The sequence below is a fragment of the Hippoglossus stenolepis genome, chromosome 10, assembly GCF_022539355.2.
Source record: "Hippoglossus stenolepis isolate QCI-W04-F060 chromosome 10, HSTE1.2, whole genome shotgun sequence".
In the NCBI taxonomy this organism is placed as follows: domain Eukaryota; kingdom Metazoa; phylum Chordata; class Actinopteri; order Pleuronectiformes; family Pleuronectidae; genus Hippoglossus; species Hippoglossus stenolepis.
Genome location: NC_061492.1, coordinates 11,001,259 through 11,017,269, shown reverse-complemented (window position 1 = coordinate 11,017,269; position 16,011 = coordinate 11,001,259). Strand labels below are relative to the sequence as shown.

General features: G+C 40.3%; 3 protein-coding genes, 13 non-coding genes and 2 pseudogenes across 16 annotated transcripts; all 18 read left to right on the top strand.

Annotated features, from left to right (window-relative positions):
• The first annotated feature begins 247 nt into the window (after positions 1–247).
• On the top strand, positions 248–1,765 carry atp5if1b (ATP synthase inhibitory factor subunit 1b). The gene is made up of 3 exons (XM_035168252.1): positions 248–395; positions 1,079–1,191; positions 1,374–1,765. The coding sequence occupies exons 1-3, from the start codon at positions 327–329 to the stop codon at positions 1,513–1,515; spliced, it is 324 nt and encodes a 107-aa protein (XP_035024143.1). The 5' UTR covers positions 248–326; the 3' UTR covers positions 1,516–1,765.
• Positions 1,766–2,987: 1,222 nt separating this feature from the next.
• Positions 2,988–5,803, top strand: LOC118116515 (60S ribosomal protein L13a). Its single transcript, XM_047341628.1, has 8 exons — positions 2,988–3,013; positions 3,585–3,650; positions 3,845–3,904; positions 4,097–4,161; positions 4,371–4,470; positions 4,904–4,989; positions 5,197–5,256; positions 5,603–5,803. The coding sequence occupies exons 5-8, from the start codon at positions 4,398–4,400 to the stop codon at positions 5,801–5,803; spliced, it is 420 nt and encodes a 139-aa protein (XP_047197584.1). The 5' UTR covers positions 2,988–3,013; positions 3,585–3,650; positions 3,845–3,904; positions 4,097–4,161; positions 4,371–4,397.
• LOC118117132 lies at positions 3,440–3,514 on the top strand. The gene has a single exon (XR_004697760.1). It is a non-coding gene; the product is annotated as a small nucleolar RNA Z195/SNORD33/SNORD32 family (small nucleolar RNA).
• Positions 3,691–3,774, top strand: LOC118117130. Its single transcript, XR_004697758.1, has one exon. It is a non-coding gene; the product is annotated as a small nucleolar RNA Z195/SNORD33/SNORD32 family (small nucleolar RNA).
• Positions 3,945–4,028, top strand: LOC118117129. The gene has a single exon (XR_004697757.1). It is a non-coding gene; the product is annotated as a small nucleolar RNA Z195/SNORD33/SNORD32 family (small nucleolar RNA).
• On the top strand, positions 4,202–4,285 carry LOC118117127. The gene has a single exon (XR_004697755.1). It is a non-coding gene; the product is annotated as a small nucleolar RNA Z195/SNORD33/SNORD32 family (small nucleolar RNA).
• LOC118117138 lies at positions 5,053–5,132 on the top strand. The gene has a single exon (XR_004697766.1). It is a non-coding gene; the product is annotated as a small nucleolar RNA SNORD34 (small nucleolar RNA).
• Positions 5,334–5,403, top strand: LOC118117140. The gene has a single exon (XR_004697768.1). It is a non-coding gene; the product is annotated as a small nucleolar RNA SNORD50 (small nucleolar RNA).
• A 95-nt stretch (positions 5,804–5,898) lies between the features above and the next one.
• Positions 5,899–6,864, top strand: LOC118116514 (annotated as a pseudogene).
• Positions 6,061–6,140, top strand: LOC118117137. The gene has a single exon (XR_004697765.1). It is a non-coding gene; the product is annotated as a small nucleolar RNA SNORD34 (small nucleolar RNA).
• Positions 6,865–6,930: 66 nt separating the features above from the next.
• On the top strand, positions 6,931–8,172 carry LOC124851124 (annotated as a pseudogene).
• Positions 7,090–7,169, top strand: LOC118117136. The gene has a single exon (XR_004697764.1). It is a non-coding gene; the product is annotated as a small nucleolar RNA SNORD34 (small nucleolar RNA).
• A 252-nt stretch (positions 8,173–8,424) lies between the features above and the next one.
• LOC118116689 (60S ribosomal protein L13a) lies at positions 8,425–12,627 on the top strand. Its single transcript, XM_035168518.2, has 8 exons — positions 8,425–8,485; positions 9,318–9,427; positions 10,102–10,174; positions 10,430–10,495; positions 10,702–10,803; positions 11,669–11,754; positions 11,964–12,023; positions 12,372–12,627. Exons 1-8 carry the CDS (start codon positions 8,425–8,427, stop codon positions 12,579–12,581), a joined length of 768 nt encoding a protein of 255 aa, XP_035024409.1. The 3' UTR covers positions 12,582–12,627.
• On the top strand, positions 10,285–10,359 carry LOC118117133. The gene has a single exon (XR_004697761.2). It is a non-coding gene; the product is annotated as a small nucleolar RNA Z195/SNORD33/SNORD32 family (small nucleolar RNA).
• On the top strand, positions 10,537–10,621 carry LOC118117128. The gene has a single exon (XR_004697756.1). It is a non-coding gene; the product is annotated as a small nucleolar RNA Z195/SNORD33/SNORD32 family (small nucleolar RNA).
• LOC118117142 lies at positions 11,487–11,563 on the top strand. The gene has a single exon (XR_004697769.1). It is a non-coding gene; the product is annotated as a small nucleolar RNA SNORD50 (small nucleolar RNA).
• Positions 11,820–11,899, top strand: LOC118117135. Its single transcript, XR_004697763.1, has one exon. It is a non-coding gene; the product is annotated as a small nucleolar RNA SNORD34 (small nucleolar RNA).
• On the top strand, positions 12,101–12,170 carry LOC118117139. Its single transcript, XR_004697767.1, has one exon. It is a non-coding gene; the product is annotated as a small nucleolar RNA SNORD50 (small nucleolar RNA).
• Positions 12,628–16,011: the final 3,384 nt, after the last annotated feature.

The following is a 16,011-nucleotide window of genomic DNA, read 5'->3' as shown; positions in this document are numbered from 1 at the left end:
ACAGTCCCAAAGAACATGCGAGGTGAGATGTCCATTCTTTGAGACCATACCATTACCAAAATGGGGGACGAGTTTTTTTTTCTTCACGCCATACAACATTACTGTTTACATTCATACAAAGTCAAACGAAGCAGTGTGTGTATTTAGAAAAACCTCTTTCAAACACATTTTTATCTAACTAATATTAGTTTATTTTAAGGATTAACGTGCAGCTCGTGTCGTCGTCACACCCCCCCGGTCTGTGCGAGTAATGGCGCCGCCCTGTGGCGTTGTTTAAGCACAAGGACACCGTCACTGTCAGTGTTGTTTTCACATGTGAGTCCAACATGGCGAGATTTCTGAGACCCAATGTCAGGACTTTCATCAGCTCTCAGCTCAGGATGTCGTCAGACCAGGTAAACACATGTTACACGCGAATAAACTGCTGCTTCGTGTGACTCAACAAACCTAAAATCCACCTTAATGGCGGCAGATAGACAACTGTTGACAGGATTACATGTCAGAGGAGGGTGGCGGTGATGTGGTTTGAGTGGGTTGTTCAGTCGGGCAGATGTGAAACAAGGACAACTATGAATTAACACGGTTTCACTTTAATCATATGAAGTTTAAGTGTAAATAAAATGCCAGTTCTTGCCCAAGAGGCCATTTTAATCAAAGTGAATCAGCCCCATGTTACGAAGCTTTTTTTGTTTTCAGCTCTTTATTGTCTTGTTTTTGCACAAAACAGTTTCCAGTGTGTTCCAAGTACCTCTGTGTCTGTCAACACCTGCCAAACAAGAAGCCTCCATTTTGAAATAAACACAATCTTGACCTTCACAGGGGAGTTCCTCACAACTATCTGGTCCAACTACTCTAATATCACAGATACATGTGTAAATATGATATTAAGGTAGTTGAACCCTGTTGAAACCACATAGAAATGTCTTAATAATAAATACCCAAGCGAGAAATTGACTTTAAAACTTTGTAATTTGATGCCCATGTCCTCTAAAGAGGTGCCCATGGAGTAAAATCATAACAAGGCTTCAACTCAGTACTGATTATTTGACACTCAACATTTTGTCTTTGGATTTGTCAGCTGGGTGAGCTGGGCAAAGGTGCCGGAAAAGGTGGTGGAGGTGGAGGGTCCATCAGAGAGGCAGGTGGAGCCATGGGGAAGAAGCAGGCCGCTGAGGAGGAGATGTACTTCAAGTGGGTATTTCTGTACTTTTAAAGCAAACTAATGTTGACAGGGGGACTTGGCTCTAGTTACCTCATAAGTCACCACATTTTCCTTTCATTGAGTTCTTCTCTTGCCGTCCTAATTTCCCTCCGTTCCCCTCGTTTGTTGTCTCTTCTCTGTTGTCACCTGTTGCTGTATCTATCCACACAAGGCGTAAAGAGAGGGAGCAGCTGGCCGCGTTGAGGCAGCACCACCAGGAAGAAATTGACCACCACAAAAAGGAGATCGAACGTCTGCAGTGTGATATCGACCGTCACAAGGGAAAGATCAGGAAGCTGAAGCACGACGACTGACTTCCCTCTCGCTAGAAATAACTCTTCTTGCTGCATGCGCCGTCTCACCGGGCCTGACATGAATGTGTGGTTGCCTGTTCTGTAAATGCTTGAAAGTTATTGAAGCTGTTCATTAAATGATTATTGTTTCAATTGCATGCTGAGATTTGAGTTGCATTCCTTGGGAAAAAGCCTTAAAACTGAAACACTTCAAATGGCAACATCAATGCATCTTGTGTGGTGAATAAATAAATTTGGAATGTAAACGGCATTGGAAGCTCTTATCTTTTATTGTTCTTTCAGAAAGGTCTATAATTTTATACATTGTGATTATTATTTTAGACAAATTACTAATTATTAGCTTAAGTTAACCTTGCAAGTGTGAGGATTTGCTCCTTAGTGTTTTATGTCATTGCAAATTTAATATCTGTATGTTTTCAACTGTTGGTCAGACAAAACCTGCCGTCTGAAGACAGCACCTTGAACTCAAATCAACATTTTTCACAATTTTATGGTATTTTACAAACTTGCTAATTAATCATGAAAATAATGGACATATTGTTAACTGCTAAAACACGTCATTTTGCAGCCCTTCATATTTTACAAATGTAAGGGTACAAGACCTGCGTTTCTGGGACCTTGAGGTAGATGATAATTTCCCCTGTAATCCAGCCTTGAAGCAGAGAGGTCACATTTTATGTATTTCTATTTGGAATCATTAGTTTTATCTGCTCAGGAAGAGTTTGTGAGCCACAATATGCTGCTATGATATTAGTATTAGGTATGACATAACTGAGTATTAATGTTAGCTGAATATTGGCAAACGAGACTATGCTTCAATAAGGATATGTACAGTGTATTATATAATATGCTAAAGTTAGAAGTTTAAATCTAACAGCAGAAATTATACAGGAGGCAAGTCTACATTACTCATCAAAAGAGCCTTAATTTATTAGAAATAAAAAATTGCTACACTCTTATTCGACATTTAACCAAACTCCTTCCATCCAACAGCAACTGTATTCATCAAGATGAATTTACATTTTATCCCTTAAAGTAATAAACATTGTAAATGGAAATAAGTTTTATGAAAGAAAAAATCAAACAGTACAATGACAGTAAACGTAAAATACAGAAAATTAGTGGCTAAAATGCAGGCAAATCGCAAACCAAATTGTAAATGTAGCAAAACTAATCAGTCGTGTATTTTATTATGTTTTTACTGTATATAAATGTTCATATATTTACAGATAGACTATGTGTGGAATCAGAAAGGAAAAAATGTAACTAATGGCAGTTTGCTTGATAAAGAGTATTTTTGAACAGTAGATTTTTCCATTATAATCATTACATTAAAAATATATCGTGAAATCTTTCACACATAAAGTAAAAAATAAAAAACACCACGTCTCGCGAGAAGGAACTCATGTTGTCGTCACTTCCGCCTAACCCTGCTTTATACTCTGAGCAGCCCCGTGTCTCTTTCTTTCCGCTCATCATGGCGGACCTGTTCAGTAAGGTACGTAAACGTTGAGGATCAATTTCCTCCTTTTTGCCTTTAACGGCGAGTCTAGTCTTCTCCTTTACTCTCATACTGCGGGGAATAATCTCAGGTACACTTGGTGTAATATTTGTCCTGCTTGGTGTTTGTTTTAATACTAGATTTTAACACGTTTGAGGCAGCTAGCTATAGCCGAGTGCCTCCATCATGGCAGCTTCCCTGACGAGTCAATGCTCTTAACAGATAATAGTTTCGCCTTATTGAATTAAAAATCACTGTAACCGTGTTAACATGCTTTGACGTTAATGCTAAGCTAACGATGCAGCTCCACCTGTAGTCGTGTGTCCATGCGGCCTTCAGAGCTCTTGGACGAAACGTGCATCTTATTGAATTTATTGTCAACACTGTAAAGCAGATACGTGCCTGAATAAAACTTACTCTCAATCTGTCTGTGATGATCTACCTGTTTCGAGTTTAACGATCATGAGAAAACTCACATGCACTACCATCTGAGACACATGCAGCTGGATGTTGCCTCAACGGGTTTGTTCGTTTCAAATGCTTAACTTGTGTTTCCATCTCTCTTCAGGTCACAAAGTGGTGGTTGTGAGATGTGAGGGCATCCAAATCTCTGGCAACTTCTACCGTAACAAGCGTAAGTCACGCAATTCCATTTTGGCTTTTTGAACATGCTTGTTGTCGATGATGATGATTTATCACTGTAATTCGAGTTTAAATGACCATGAGAATACCTGACATGCACTACCATCTGAGACACATGCAGCTGGATGTTGCCTCAACGGGTTTGTTAATTTCAAATCCTTAACTCGTGTTTTCATCTCTCTTCAGGTCACAAAGTGGTGGTTGTGAGATGTGAGGGTATCCAAATCTCTTTCTACCGCAACAAGCGTAAGTCACGCAGTTCCATTTTTGCTTTTTGAACATGCTTGTTGTCGATGATGATGATTTATCACTATAATTCGAGTTTAAATGACCATGAGAATACCTGACATGCACTACCATCTGAGACACATGCAGCTGGATGATGCCTCGACGGGTTTGTTCATTTCAAATGCATAACTCCTGTTTTCATGTCTTCAGGTCACAAAGTGGTGGTTGTGAGATGTGAGGACATAAAATCTCTGGCAACTTCTACCGCAACAAGCGTAAGTCACACATTTCAATTTTTGCTTTTTGAACATGCTTGTTGTCGATGATGATGATTTATCACTGTAATTCGAGTTTAAATGACCATGAGAATACCTGACATGCACTACCATCTGAGACATCAGCAGTACCAGACTGAAGTAATGGTTTTCAATAAAGTACTTGTAACCGGTACTAAAGTATATCTGTACCTTGTGCCCATTTACAGTGAAGTACCTCTTTCCTGCGTAATTGGATGAACACCAACCCCTCTCGTGGACCGTACCACTTCAGGGCTCCCAGCAGGATCTTCTGGAGGACAGTCAGAGGTGAACATCTAATTCATTATAAACTAGCCTTGGAAATTTGTAATCAACATAAGATGGTGCTCAATTTGCTGAGCTCCGGTCAAGTTCAGTGAAAATGCTCTGAATTTTAATGTGAAGTAATTTACGTGGTTTGCCTAGGTTGTTCCAGTTGTTGGTCTTAAACCCATTGAAAATTGAGGTACTATATGAAAATGTTCTCCAAAGTCTACTCCAAGTGTTTAATAAGTTCAATCTTTACCTCTGGCATGCAGTGATGCTGACTCATTTATTTAAACTCTCCACTCGTGCCGACTTAGCAGCAAAGTCAAGGTGTCTGAATACTCCCCTACTTAGGTCGTCTGCATTTGTGCTTGGAGAAATTTACGATTTGTAATGGCTGCCGTCAATAGTATTTTACATTTTATTGAACTTCAGTTTTTCTTTTTGCTATCAGGCATGATGCCCCACAAGACCAAGAGAGGTCAGGCTGCTCTGGAGAGGCTGAAAGTGTTTGACAGCATCCCCCCACCCTATGACAAGGTGATGAGCTGCAACAAAGAACCACATCCATATTCCCTATGGGCCACACATGGCTTCATCTCTGCTGTCTGTGATGTCAATCTAAATACCTTACCTACCTTGTTTGAGTTACCTTTGAAAATAAACAAATATCTGAGACATGCTGCCCGAGCAGTGTGTATTCAGGCCCTTTTTTGTTTTATCTGACTTGTGAATTTTGTTCCACAGAGGAAGCGTATGGTCGTCCCAGCTGCTCTGAAGATTGTGCGCCTGAAGCCCACTCGCAAGGTGAGCCTTGAATATTATATATGTAAAATTGGCACAAATCAAAATGCTTTAGTTCACCTGCCACAACAGTTCCTACTTGACATTGATGAGATCTTTATTCCTAAACTGATCTATTGATGAGACAATTACGGATCTGATTACTGAGTTGAGTCTGGGACAAGTTGTGTTAAGTTGAAGCTTTGAACATTAATTTGTTAAGTGCAATATCAATATTATATCTTAGGGAAATCAGTAATCTTTAGCATCTGCAGTAGTCATTTTAGAGCTGCTGGTCGTCTAAACCTAATTTGGTTGAGTTGGTGTTTGCAGATGTTGACTGTGTGAATCACTTCCTTTCCCCTCGTAGTACGCCCTCCTCGGCCGTCTGGCACATGAGGTCGGCTGGAAGTACCAGGCCATCACAGCCACCCTGGAGGAGAAGAGAAAGGAGAAGGCCAAGCTCCGGTACTCCAAGAAAAAGACACTGGTCAAGCAGGCGGAAAATAATGTTGAGGGGAAGATTTCAGCATATACAGCCGTTCTGAAACAGTATGGAGTCCTTGTCTGAACTGGGAGACAAGGACAGTGTCACTGTCTGTCGTTTTCTAATGAGTCCAACATGGCAAGATTTCTGAGGCCCAACATCAGGATTTTCATCAGCTCATGATGTCGTCAGGCATGTTGCCCCACAAGACTAAGAGGCCAGGCTGCTCTTGAGAGGCTGAAAGTGTTTGACGGCATCCCCCCGCCCTATGACAAGGTGATGAGCTGCAACAAAGAACCACACATCCATATTACCTATGGGCCGCACATGGCTTCATCTCTGCTGTCTGTGATGTCAATCTAAATACCTTACCTACCTTGTTTGAGTTACCTTTGAAAATAAACAAATATCTGAGACATGCTGCTCGAGCAGTGTGTATTCAGGCCCTTTTTCTTCTTTTATCTGACGTGTGAATTTTGTTCCACAGAGGAAGCGTATGGTCGTCCCAGCTGCTCTGAAGATTGTGCGTCTGAAGCCCACTCGCAAGGTGAGCCTTGAATATTATATATGTAAAATTGGCACAAATCAAAACTCTTCATTTCATCTGCCACAACAGTTCCTACTTGACATTGATGAGATCTTTATTCCTAAACTGATCATCTATGATGAGACATTTCGGATCTGATTACTGAGTTGGGTCTGGGACAAGTTGTGTGTTAAGTTGAAGCTTTGAAAATAAACTCCAATCATTAAATGCAATAGCAAAATTATATTTTGGGGGAAATCGGTAATCTTTAGCATCTGCAGTAGTAATTTTAGTGCTGCTGGTCATCTAAACCTAATTTGGTTGAGTTGGTGTTTGCAGATGTTAACTGTGAATCACTTCCTTTCCCCTCGTAGTACGCCCTCCTCGGCCGTCTGGCACATGAGGTCGGCTGGAAGTACCAGGCCATCACAGCCACCCTGGAGGAGGAAAGGAGAAGGTCAAGCTCCGCTACTCCAAGAAAAAGACACTGGTCAAGCAGGCGGGAAAGAATGTCGAGGGCAAGATTGCAGCATACACTGCCCACTGCCGTGCCGAAACAGTATGGAGTCCTTGTCTGAACTGGGAGACAAGGACAGTGTCACTGTCTGTTGTTTTCTAATGTGAGTCCAACGTGGCAAGGTTTCTGAGGCCCAACATCAGGACTTTCATCAGCTCTCAGCTCAGGATGTCGTCAGGCATGTTGCCCCACAAGACTAAGAGGTCAGGCTGCTCTGGAGAAGCTGAAAGTGTTTGACAGCATCCCCCCGCCCTATGACAAGGTGATGAGCTGCAACAAAGAACCACACCTCCATATTACCTATGGGCCGCACATGGCTTCATATCTGCTGTCTGTGATGTCAATCTAAATACCTTACCTACCTTGTTTGAGTTACCTTTGAAAATAAACAAATATCTGAGACATGCTGCCCGAGCAGTGTGTATTCAGGCCCTTTTTCTTCTTTTATCTGACTTGTGAATTTTGTTCCACAGAGGAAGCGTATGGTCGTCCCAGCTGCTCTGAAGATTGTGCGACTGATGCCCACTCGCAAGGTGAGCCTTGAATATTATATATGTAAAATTGGCACAAATCAAAACTTCATTTCATCTGCCACAACAGTTCCTACTTGACATTGATGAGATCTTTATTCCTAAACTGATCATCTATGATGAGACATTTCGGATCTGATTACTGAGTTGAGTCTGGGACAAGTTGTGTTAAGTTGAAGCTTTGAAAATAAACTCTGATCATTAAATGCTATATCAATATTATATCTTGGGGAAATCAGTATTCTTTAGCATCTGCAGTAATTTTAGAGCTGCTGGTCGTTCTAAACCTAATTTGGTTCAGTTTGTGTTAACTGTGAATCACTTCCTTTCCCCTCATAGTACGCCCTCCTCGGCCGTCTGGCACATGAGTCGGCTGGAAGTACCAGGCCATCACAGCCACCCTGGAGGAGAAGAGAAAGAAGGCTCTGCTACTGCAAGAAAAAGACACTGGTCAAGCTGACCAAGGTGGCAGAAAAGAATGTAGAGGGCAAGATTGCAGCATACACAGCCCTTCTGAAACAGTATGGAGTCCTTGTCTGTACTGGGAGACGAGGACTGTCAGTGTTTTCTAATGCGAGTTCAACAGCACCACCAGGAAGAAATTTTCCACCACAAAAAGGAGATCGAACGTCTCAAGGGAAAGATCAGGAAGCTGAAGCACGATGACTGACTTTGCTCTCGCTGACAGACACCTTTAGAAATAACTTTGTTGCGGCTGTAAATGCTTGAAAGTTATTAAAGCTGTTCAATAAATGATTGTTTCAATTGCATGCAGCGATGTGAGTTGTATTCCTTGGAACAACCTTAACACTGAAATACTTCAAATGGCAACATCAATGCATCTTGTGTGCTGTATGAATAAATCTGTAATATAAACGCATTGTAAGCTCTTTTATTGTTTCTGAAAAAGTCAATGATTTTAATATATTGTCAGTTACTTTTAGACAAATTACTAAATATTAGCTTAAGTCAACTTTGCAAATGTGAGGATTTGCTCCTTAGTGTTTTATGTCATTGGAAATTTTAAATCTGCTTTTGACTTGGTCAGACAAAACAAACCGTCTGAAGACAGCACCTTGGACTCAAATCAACATTTTTCAATTTTAGTGTTTTACAAACTTGCTAATTAATCATGAAAATAATGGACATTAACTTCGAAAACAAGTCATTTTGCACCCCATATTTCTATGGATGTAAGGGTACAAGATCTGAGTTTCTGGGGCTTTGAGGTAGATAATTTCCCCTGTAATCCAACCTTGAAGCAGAGAGGTCTCATTCAATGAATTTCTATTTCAAATCATTAGTTTTTATCTTCTGAGGGAGAGTTTGTGAGCCACAATATGCTATATTAGTATTAGGTATGACATTGAGTATTGATATTAATATTAGCTGAATATGGGCAAACGAGACTGCTTCAATTATGATATGTACAGTGTATTATATAATATGCTAAAGTTAGAGGTTTCACTCTGACAGCAGAAATTATACAGGAGGAAAGTACATTACTCATCAAAAGAGCATCAATTTATTAGAAATAAAAATGTGCTATACTGTTACTCAACATTTGACCAAACTCCCTCCATCCAACACCAACTGTATTCAGGAAGATGAATTTACATTTCATCAAGTAACACACATTGTAAATCAAGTAACACACATTGTAAATGGAAATAAGTTTTATGATAGAAAAACAAACAGTACATTGAGAGCAAACAAAAAAGACAGAAAATGCGTGCCTAAAATGAAGGCAAATCGCAAATAAAATTCTAATTGTAGCAAATCTAATGAGTCGTGGATTTTATATTTTTGTTTTGTGGATGTAAAATCCCATTTTACTGTAATTAAATCTTCATATCTTTACAGATAGACTATGTGTGGAATCAGGAAGGAAAAATAACGACAATTAGTTTGATTAACAACATTTGTGAACAGGAGATTTTCCCATTATAATCATTACATAACGTTTAAAATATATCGTTAAATCTTGGATACATAAAGTTTTAAAAAACACGTTTCTACACCAAGTCCCGCGAGAAAGAATTCGTGTGTCGTCACTTCCGCCTGCCCCTGCTTTTCCCTCGGAGCAGCCCCGTGCGTCTTTCTTTGCGCTCATCATGGCGGACCGGTTCAATAAGGTGTGTAAACGCTGCGGATCATTATTCCTCCTTTTTGCCTTTAACGGCGAGTCTAGTCTTCTTCTTTACATGTAAACTGCGCGTGATAATGTCAGGTACACTTGGTGTAATCTGTGTCTTGCTTGGTGTTTGTTTTAGTACTAGATTTTGACATGTTTGTGGCAGCTAGCTATAGCCGAGTCGACATGCCTCCATCATGGCAGCTTCCCTGACGAGTCAACGCTGTTAGCTTGTTGGCTTTAGCTTGTGCCCTCGTTAAGTTACAATCCGAATGAAGCATCGTCCAAATCACTGATTTAAGATGCTCATGCGTTGTTTACAAATAATAATGGTGCTCTAATTCCTGGTTGCGTTATGAAGTTAAAATCACTGTAACTGTTGGCATGCTTTGATGTTAATGCTAAGCTAACGATGTAGCTCAACCGGTGGTTTGGTGTCCATGCGGCCGTCAGAGCTCTTGGAGGAAACGTGCATCATAACGAATTATAATCAACAGTGAAAAGATAATCTGTGCAAATTTTGAGTCTGAAGTTTTAAGTCAAACTTTATTAGCATTGAGTAGGTGTTTAAGACGTGTAGCATTCTTCATAGCATGCATGTGGCTAACCTTATCTTGTTAGCTGACTAGCTTGTGTCAGAAATATAATGGCAATATCTGTCTTTTTAACCTGCAGGTTCTGCTGCTTGATGGCAGGGGCCATCTACTTGGTCGGCTCGCTGCCCTCGTGGCGAAACAGGTTCTGCTTGGTGAGTTTTTATAAAGTATGACATAACATGGGAATGTTGGTAAAAGTTGTATCTAGAAGCTGCCTGAACACAACTTCAGTACTAAATGGCACATCTGAGTATCCCCTCAATCTGTCTGTGATGATCTACCTGTTTCGAGGTTAAGGATCATGCGAAAACTCACATGCACTACCATCCGAGACACATGCAGCTGGATGTTGCCTCAATGGGTTTGTTCGTTTCAAATCCTTAACTTGTGTTTTCATCTCTCTTCAGGTCACAAAGTGGTGGTTGTGAGATGTGAGGGCATCCAAATCTCTGGCAACTTCTACCGTAACAAGCGTAAGTCACGCAATTCCATTTTTGCCTTTTTGAACATGCTTGTTGTCGATGATGATGATTTTATCACTGTAATTCGAGTTTAAATGACCATGAGAGTACCTGACATGCACTACCATCTGAGACATCAGCAGTACTGAAGTAATGGTTTTCACTAAAGTATTTGTAACCTGTACTAAAGTATATCTGTACCTTGTGCCCATTTACAGTGAAGTACCTCTCTTTCCTGCGTAAGAGGATGAACACCAACCCCTCTCGTGGACCGTACCACTTCAGGGCTCCCAGCAGGATCTTCTGGAGGACAGTCAGAGGTGAAAATGTGGCAAGAATCTAGATAATGAAACTTCCTTTTTAATAGTGTTAGTTACGTGCGGAGTAGATTTTTAGCCTTAACATAACAATTGAAATCGACATTTAATGTGAAGGAAACACGCATTGTAAACGCACCTGGGAAATTTGTAATCATTGACTTAAGATGTTGTTCAATTTGCTGAGCTTGGTTCAAGTTCATTAAATATGCTCTAAATTATGTGAAGTTATGTAAGTGGTTCATATGGACAGTTGTGGGTCTTAAACACATTGAGACTTGAGGCCCTACATGTTTAATCAGATCAATCTTTACCTCTGGCATGCAGTGAATCTGGCTCATTTGTTTAAACTCTCCACTCATGCCGACTTAACAGCCACGTCAAAGTCTGTCTGAATACTCCCCTGGCTTAGGTCGTCTGCATTTGTCTGAATTGTGACTCCAAACTGTCTAGTGGGCAAAGACTGCAGAAAAACTGACCAATAAATGTGTGAATTTAAGCAAATAAAGATCAACCATGTTAAAAGAAGCATTTCATAAAATGGGGACATGTAATCAGGCCGCTATCGGAGAAACAGACACTGACATTGTTAAATTGTCCGATCAAAATGTGTTATATTGATATTAGGTCATATTTATTGTAGAAGAGTTTCTGTTCATTTGATCCAGCACAACTTGTTCCTCATTTGACAGTGATCTCTTTATCCCGAAGCTGATCATTTTCTGATGAAAGTAAAACCTTTATCGGATCTGATTGCTGAGTTGAGTGGGGGTGAACATTTGTGCTTGGACAAATTTACGATTTGTAACGGCTGCAGTCGAACGGAATTTAATGTTTTATTGAACTTCAATTTTCTTTTTGCCATCAGGCATGTTGCCCCACAAGACCAAGAGAGGTCAGGCTGCTCTTGAGAGGCTGAAGGTGTTTGACGGTATCCCCCCACCCTATGACAAGGTGATGAGCTGCAACAAAGAACCACACATCCATATTACCTATGGGCCACACATGGCTTCATATCTGCTGTCTGTGATGTCAATCTAAATACCTTACCTACCTTGTTTGAGTTACCTTTGAAAATAAACAAATATCTGAGACATGCTGCCCGAGCAGTGTGTATTCAGGCCCTTTTTTGTTTTATCTGACTTGTGAATTTTGTTCCACAGAGGAAGCGTATGGTCGTCCCAGCTGCTCTGAAGATTGTGCGCCTGAAGCCCACTCGCAAGGTGAGCCTTGAATATTATATATGTAAAATTGGCACAAATCAAAATGCTTCAGTTCTCCTGCCACAACAGTTCCTACTTGACATTGATGAGATCTTTATTCCTAAACTGATCTATTGATGAGACAATTACGGATCTGATTACTGAGTTGAGTCTGGGACAAGTTGTGTGTTAAGTTGAAGCTTTGAACATAAATTCGTTAAATGCAATATCAATATTATATCTTAGGGAAATCAGTAATCTTTAGCATCTACAGTAGTAATTTTAGAGCTGCTGGTCGTCTAAACCTAATTTGGTTGAGTTGGTGGTTGCAGATGTTGACTGTGTGACTCGCTTCCTTTCCCCTCGTAGTACGCCCTCCTCGGCCGTCTGGCACATGAGGTCGGCTGGAAGTACCAGGCCATCACAGCCACCCTGGAGGAGAAGAGAAAGGAGAAGGCCAAGCTCCGGTACTGCAAGAAAAAGTCACTGGTCAAGCTGACCAAGGTGGCGGAAAAGAACGTCGAGAGCAAGATTGCAGCATTCACAGCCGTTCTGAAACAGTACGGAGTCCTTGTCTGAACTGGTTCCCTCTGGCCAATAAAGATAAATAAATGTTTATAAATGGCGTATTGACTTGACTCGTTTGTTCATGATTTAGAATTGAGCTTTGGATGAAATGGTTATTTGCAGTAACATGCTAGTCAACAACGTGAGTATTTTGTTTGCAGCACTTCAGCTGCTAATACAGATGAAACTATACTGAAGCATTAATCTTACAAAATGTTTTTTGAATAATATATGTGCGTAGGTAGATCCTGCTGCACAGTCACATTTGCATCTATGACTGATCCAGTCTAGAATAACTGCTGCTTCTATTATAGTACGATAAGTGTTTGTAAAAACTGCTGAACAGAATCTTTCTGCTCCTGGAAAATTAAGTGTTACGTTGTCTAAGCTGAAGGCTGCTTCACCTTCAGCCTGACTGAATCCTAAATTAGAAGAAGTGTGCGTGAAGGTTCTTTCAGCAATGAGGTGTTAAACTTTAAATGCATGTTAAAGACTAATGTATATTGTGGATTAGTAAGATTACAACCTGCTGTTTAATGTGCATTGACACCTCGGCTATAAAATTTTATTTGAGGTAATGAGCAAAATCTAGTTTCGTAATTTAGTAGCAAAACCATGTCGCGCTCGACTTGAGATGTCGATTTGTTTCTTTTCTAACTGCATTCCAAGTTCTCTACCAGCAGAGAGCAGTGTTTTACTATATATGTAAGAATTCTCTGAAGAGTGATTGAAAGCATTTCAGCTGCATTATTGAAAGTTATAAACTCTGGGTAAAGGTATTGATAATCAATAAGCCAACAGTTTTTAATGAAAAAAATGTAAGAAAATGGATGTCTTAGAATCTAATGATTGAAGAGGAAGATAAAGAATGATTTCTCCAAATTTATTTTCTCGTTCTTTCATTACTAGTCTAAAAAAACCAAAAGCAACAGAATCAGTTTCTTTCCCTCCGTCTTACCAAAGTCAAAGCCGAGACATAAGATATGACTTTGGGCAAGTTATATTGTTTTAGTGAGTATCTTTTTAAATGTCTGGAAAATATGATGCACTCTTTCAATAATCTACTTAATTTTCATTTTATAATAAACCTAGAGAATCTGTTGAAATGTTGAAATCCTCATATTTAAGTTAATCAATAAATCAGTTAATACAAGACTCTGCTTCAGTGAACTTTATAAGCTGCTCATCAAAGTGTTTCATTACCTGTACACTGATATTGATCGAAGGATTTCCAGCTAAATCTTCTTAGGACTTAATCACAGCCAACAGATCTTTGTTATTTAAGATCAGTTTGTTCTGAGCAGTTTAGCTGAACTTTTGTCCTGAACCAGCTGAATCTCCTGGGCGGCCTTCGGTGCCCTTCTCTACTTAAAGTAGGACAGATTGTGACGTTTTTTTCTTCTTCTTCAACAAAGTCACTTTCTCTTTTCAACAGCACTTTTCCCATCAGACTTGATCCAACCCAGAAAATAGAGTAGCACTTTAGCTCTTACCAGACGGAAAGTACATGACGACAGATGATTGACGTGGTACATTTTATTGCCCCACATGGGACCTATCTGCATCAGTTATATGCATCCGCCGATGTGTGTTTTTAAATGGCAGCATTCACTACAGCAAACTGAACGGACACTGACTGCCTTCCGGTCGGATTCAGCTGCAGGTTAACTCGATGAGCTCTGGTAATCCCAGAGTCACGTCCCTGCAGGGATCCGTCTCCTTTATCCTGAGATTTCACATTGTTTCGTTTGAGAGAGTTTTACACCTAAGGAAGTAAAAGGGAAAAGGCTACAAAGAGAAGTTTCTACTACTTTGACGACATGCAACTATGGCAGGGAGTTATATGTACAGTACATGACACGGCAAGTCACAACTCTGCAAGCATTCTTAATACAGTGGATGTAATAACACATTGAGTATACAGCAGACATATTGTCTTTTTGTGCTGCAAAGTTAATAAGTGAATCATTATTTTTGTGAGAAGAAATACTTGTGTATATATACTGTATATATAAAGGATGGTCCACTAACCAGAAAGTCAGTGGTTTGATCCTAAGCTCCTCCAGTCTGCATTGTGAAGTGTCATTGGGCAAGATAGTCGACAGTGTGATGGTAAAAGTGCTGCGTGTCGAAGTGCTGTATGGATGTGTGTGAATGAGACTGTAAATGCGCTTTAGTGGTTCTTAAACATTCTTTGGGCTGGAAACCATCTGGCAAAACTGTCCCGAAGTCTTTTTCCCATCTGGACTTTTCAAAGTAAAATGTGGTTAGCTGAATTTAAGGGGCTCAAAAACTCTGCAGTTGTGTGGACGCAAGGTGTAAATGTTGCATAAGTGTTGTGTTTGGAAAAATAAAGTGTTGATGCAGCCTGAGACGAATGCAGAACGCTTTCCTTTAATGTAAACCTCTCCACGCACCTGCCTCAACACTTCCTCCAAACCCTCTTGCAATGTCTTAGAGTGATTAGTTATGCGTGTGTGGGCATTGTATTAGTGTCATATGGCATTTCTCCTTCTAACTGACTCAGACTAAGGCGAATCTTGGCTTATCTTCCTGATTAAAGCGTAAAGAAAAACTGCCAAGACACCCCATACTTTCTGTTTGTCTTATCCCCCTCTCTCTGTGCTGGAGACTCACATGCCCCCCCTCCTAAAAGCAGGGCCCACTAAGGATCAGGCAGGGGGCCAATCTGACGCCTGTCTCCCTGCGTTAAGGGCGGATGTCGTTACTCCAGCAACCAGATGGAGAAATCACAGTGACGGCTCCAAAAAGGACATTTTTGGAAAATGCCGTTGCAGTAACTCGCTCTCTAATCACAGCATCTGAGACAGATTGAAAAAGACCATGAGTGTCTGAAACTGCTCTTGCAGGCCCAGCCTATTATGGGCTCCAGCAATTATAGACATCCTCCTCCTCCTCCTCCTCTTCTTCCTAAAACTGGCTGGTGTTTTAGTGTTTGGCTCCAGAATTGGGAGTGCTCATCTGTGTGGGAGCCATAAAGTGGTTTCCTACAAATGGAAGAGATTTCAACTTGAATAGAAATTTGAAATCTCCAAACTTTTTGAGTCAGGAAATATGAAGTATTTTAATGCAACTGCGACTGTTGTGCATACTTTTCCATTTTAAGCAGGTGGATGAAATAGTTTCGACACATTAGTGGGAGGTGTTGCTTGGTGATACGCTGCCAAAATCTGTGGTCTATGAAGATTTTCTTCCCCTTTTTCAGCAGAACGTTTTTTATATATGTCTGATTAGTGATCATAGACCTGGCTGGCTGCAATTTAGGTCATAGACCCCGCCTCCTTCATTTTAGTGGATGGGACATGGATCAAACTAAAACGTACATGCTGAATACATTTTAAGTTGTTCTTATTAAACAGATGAATGTGGAAGTTTGGTTGTTATTAGTTATTTGATGATATAAAAATGGGCTTAAACGTCA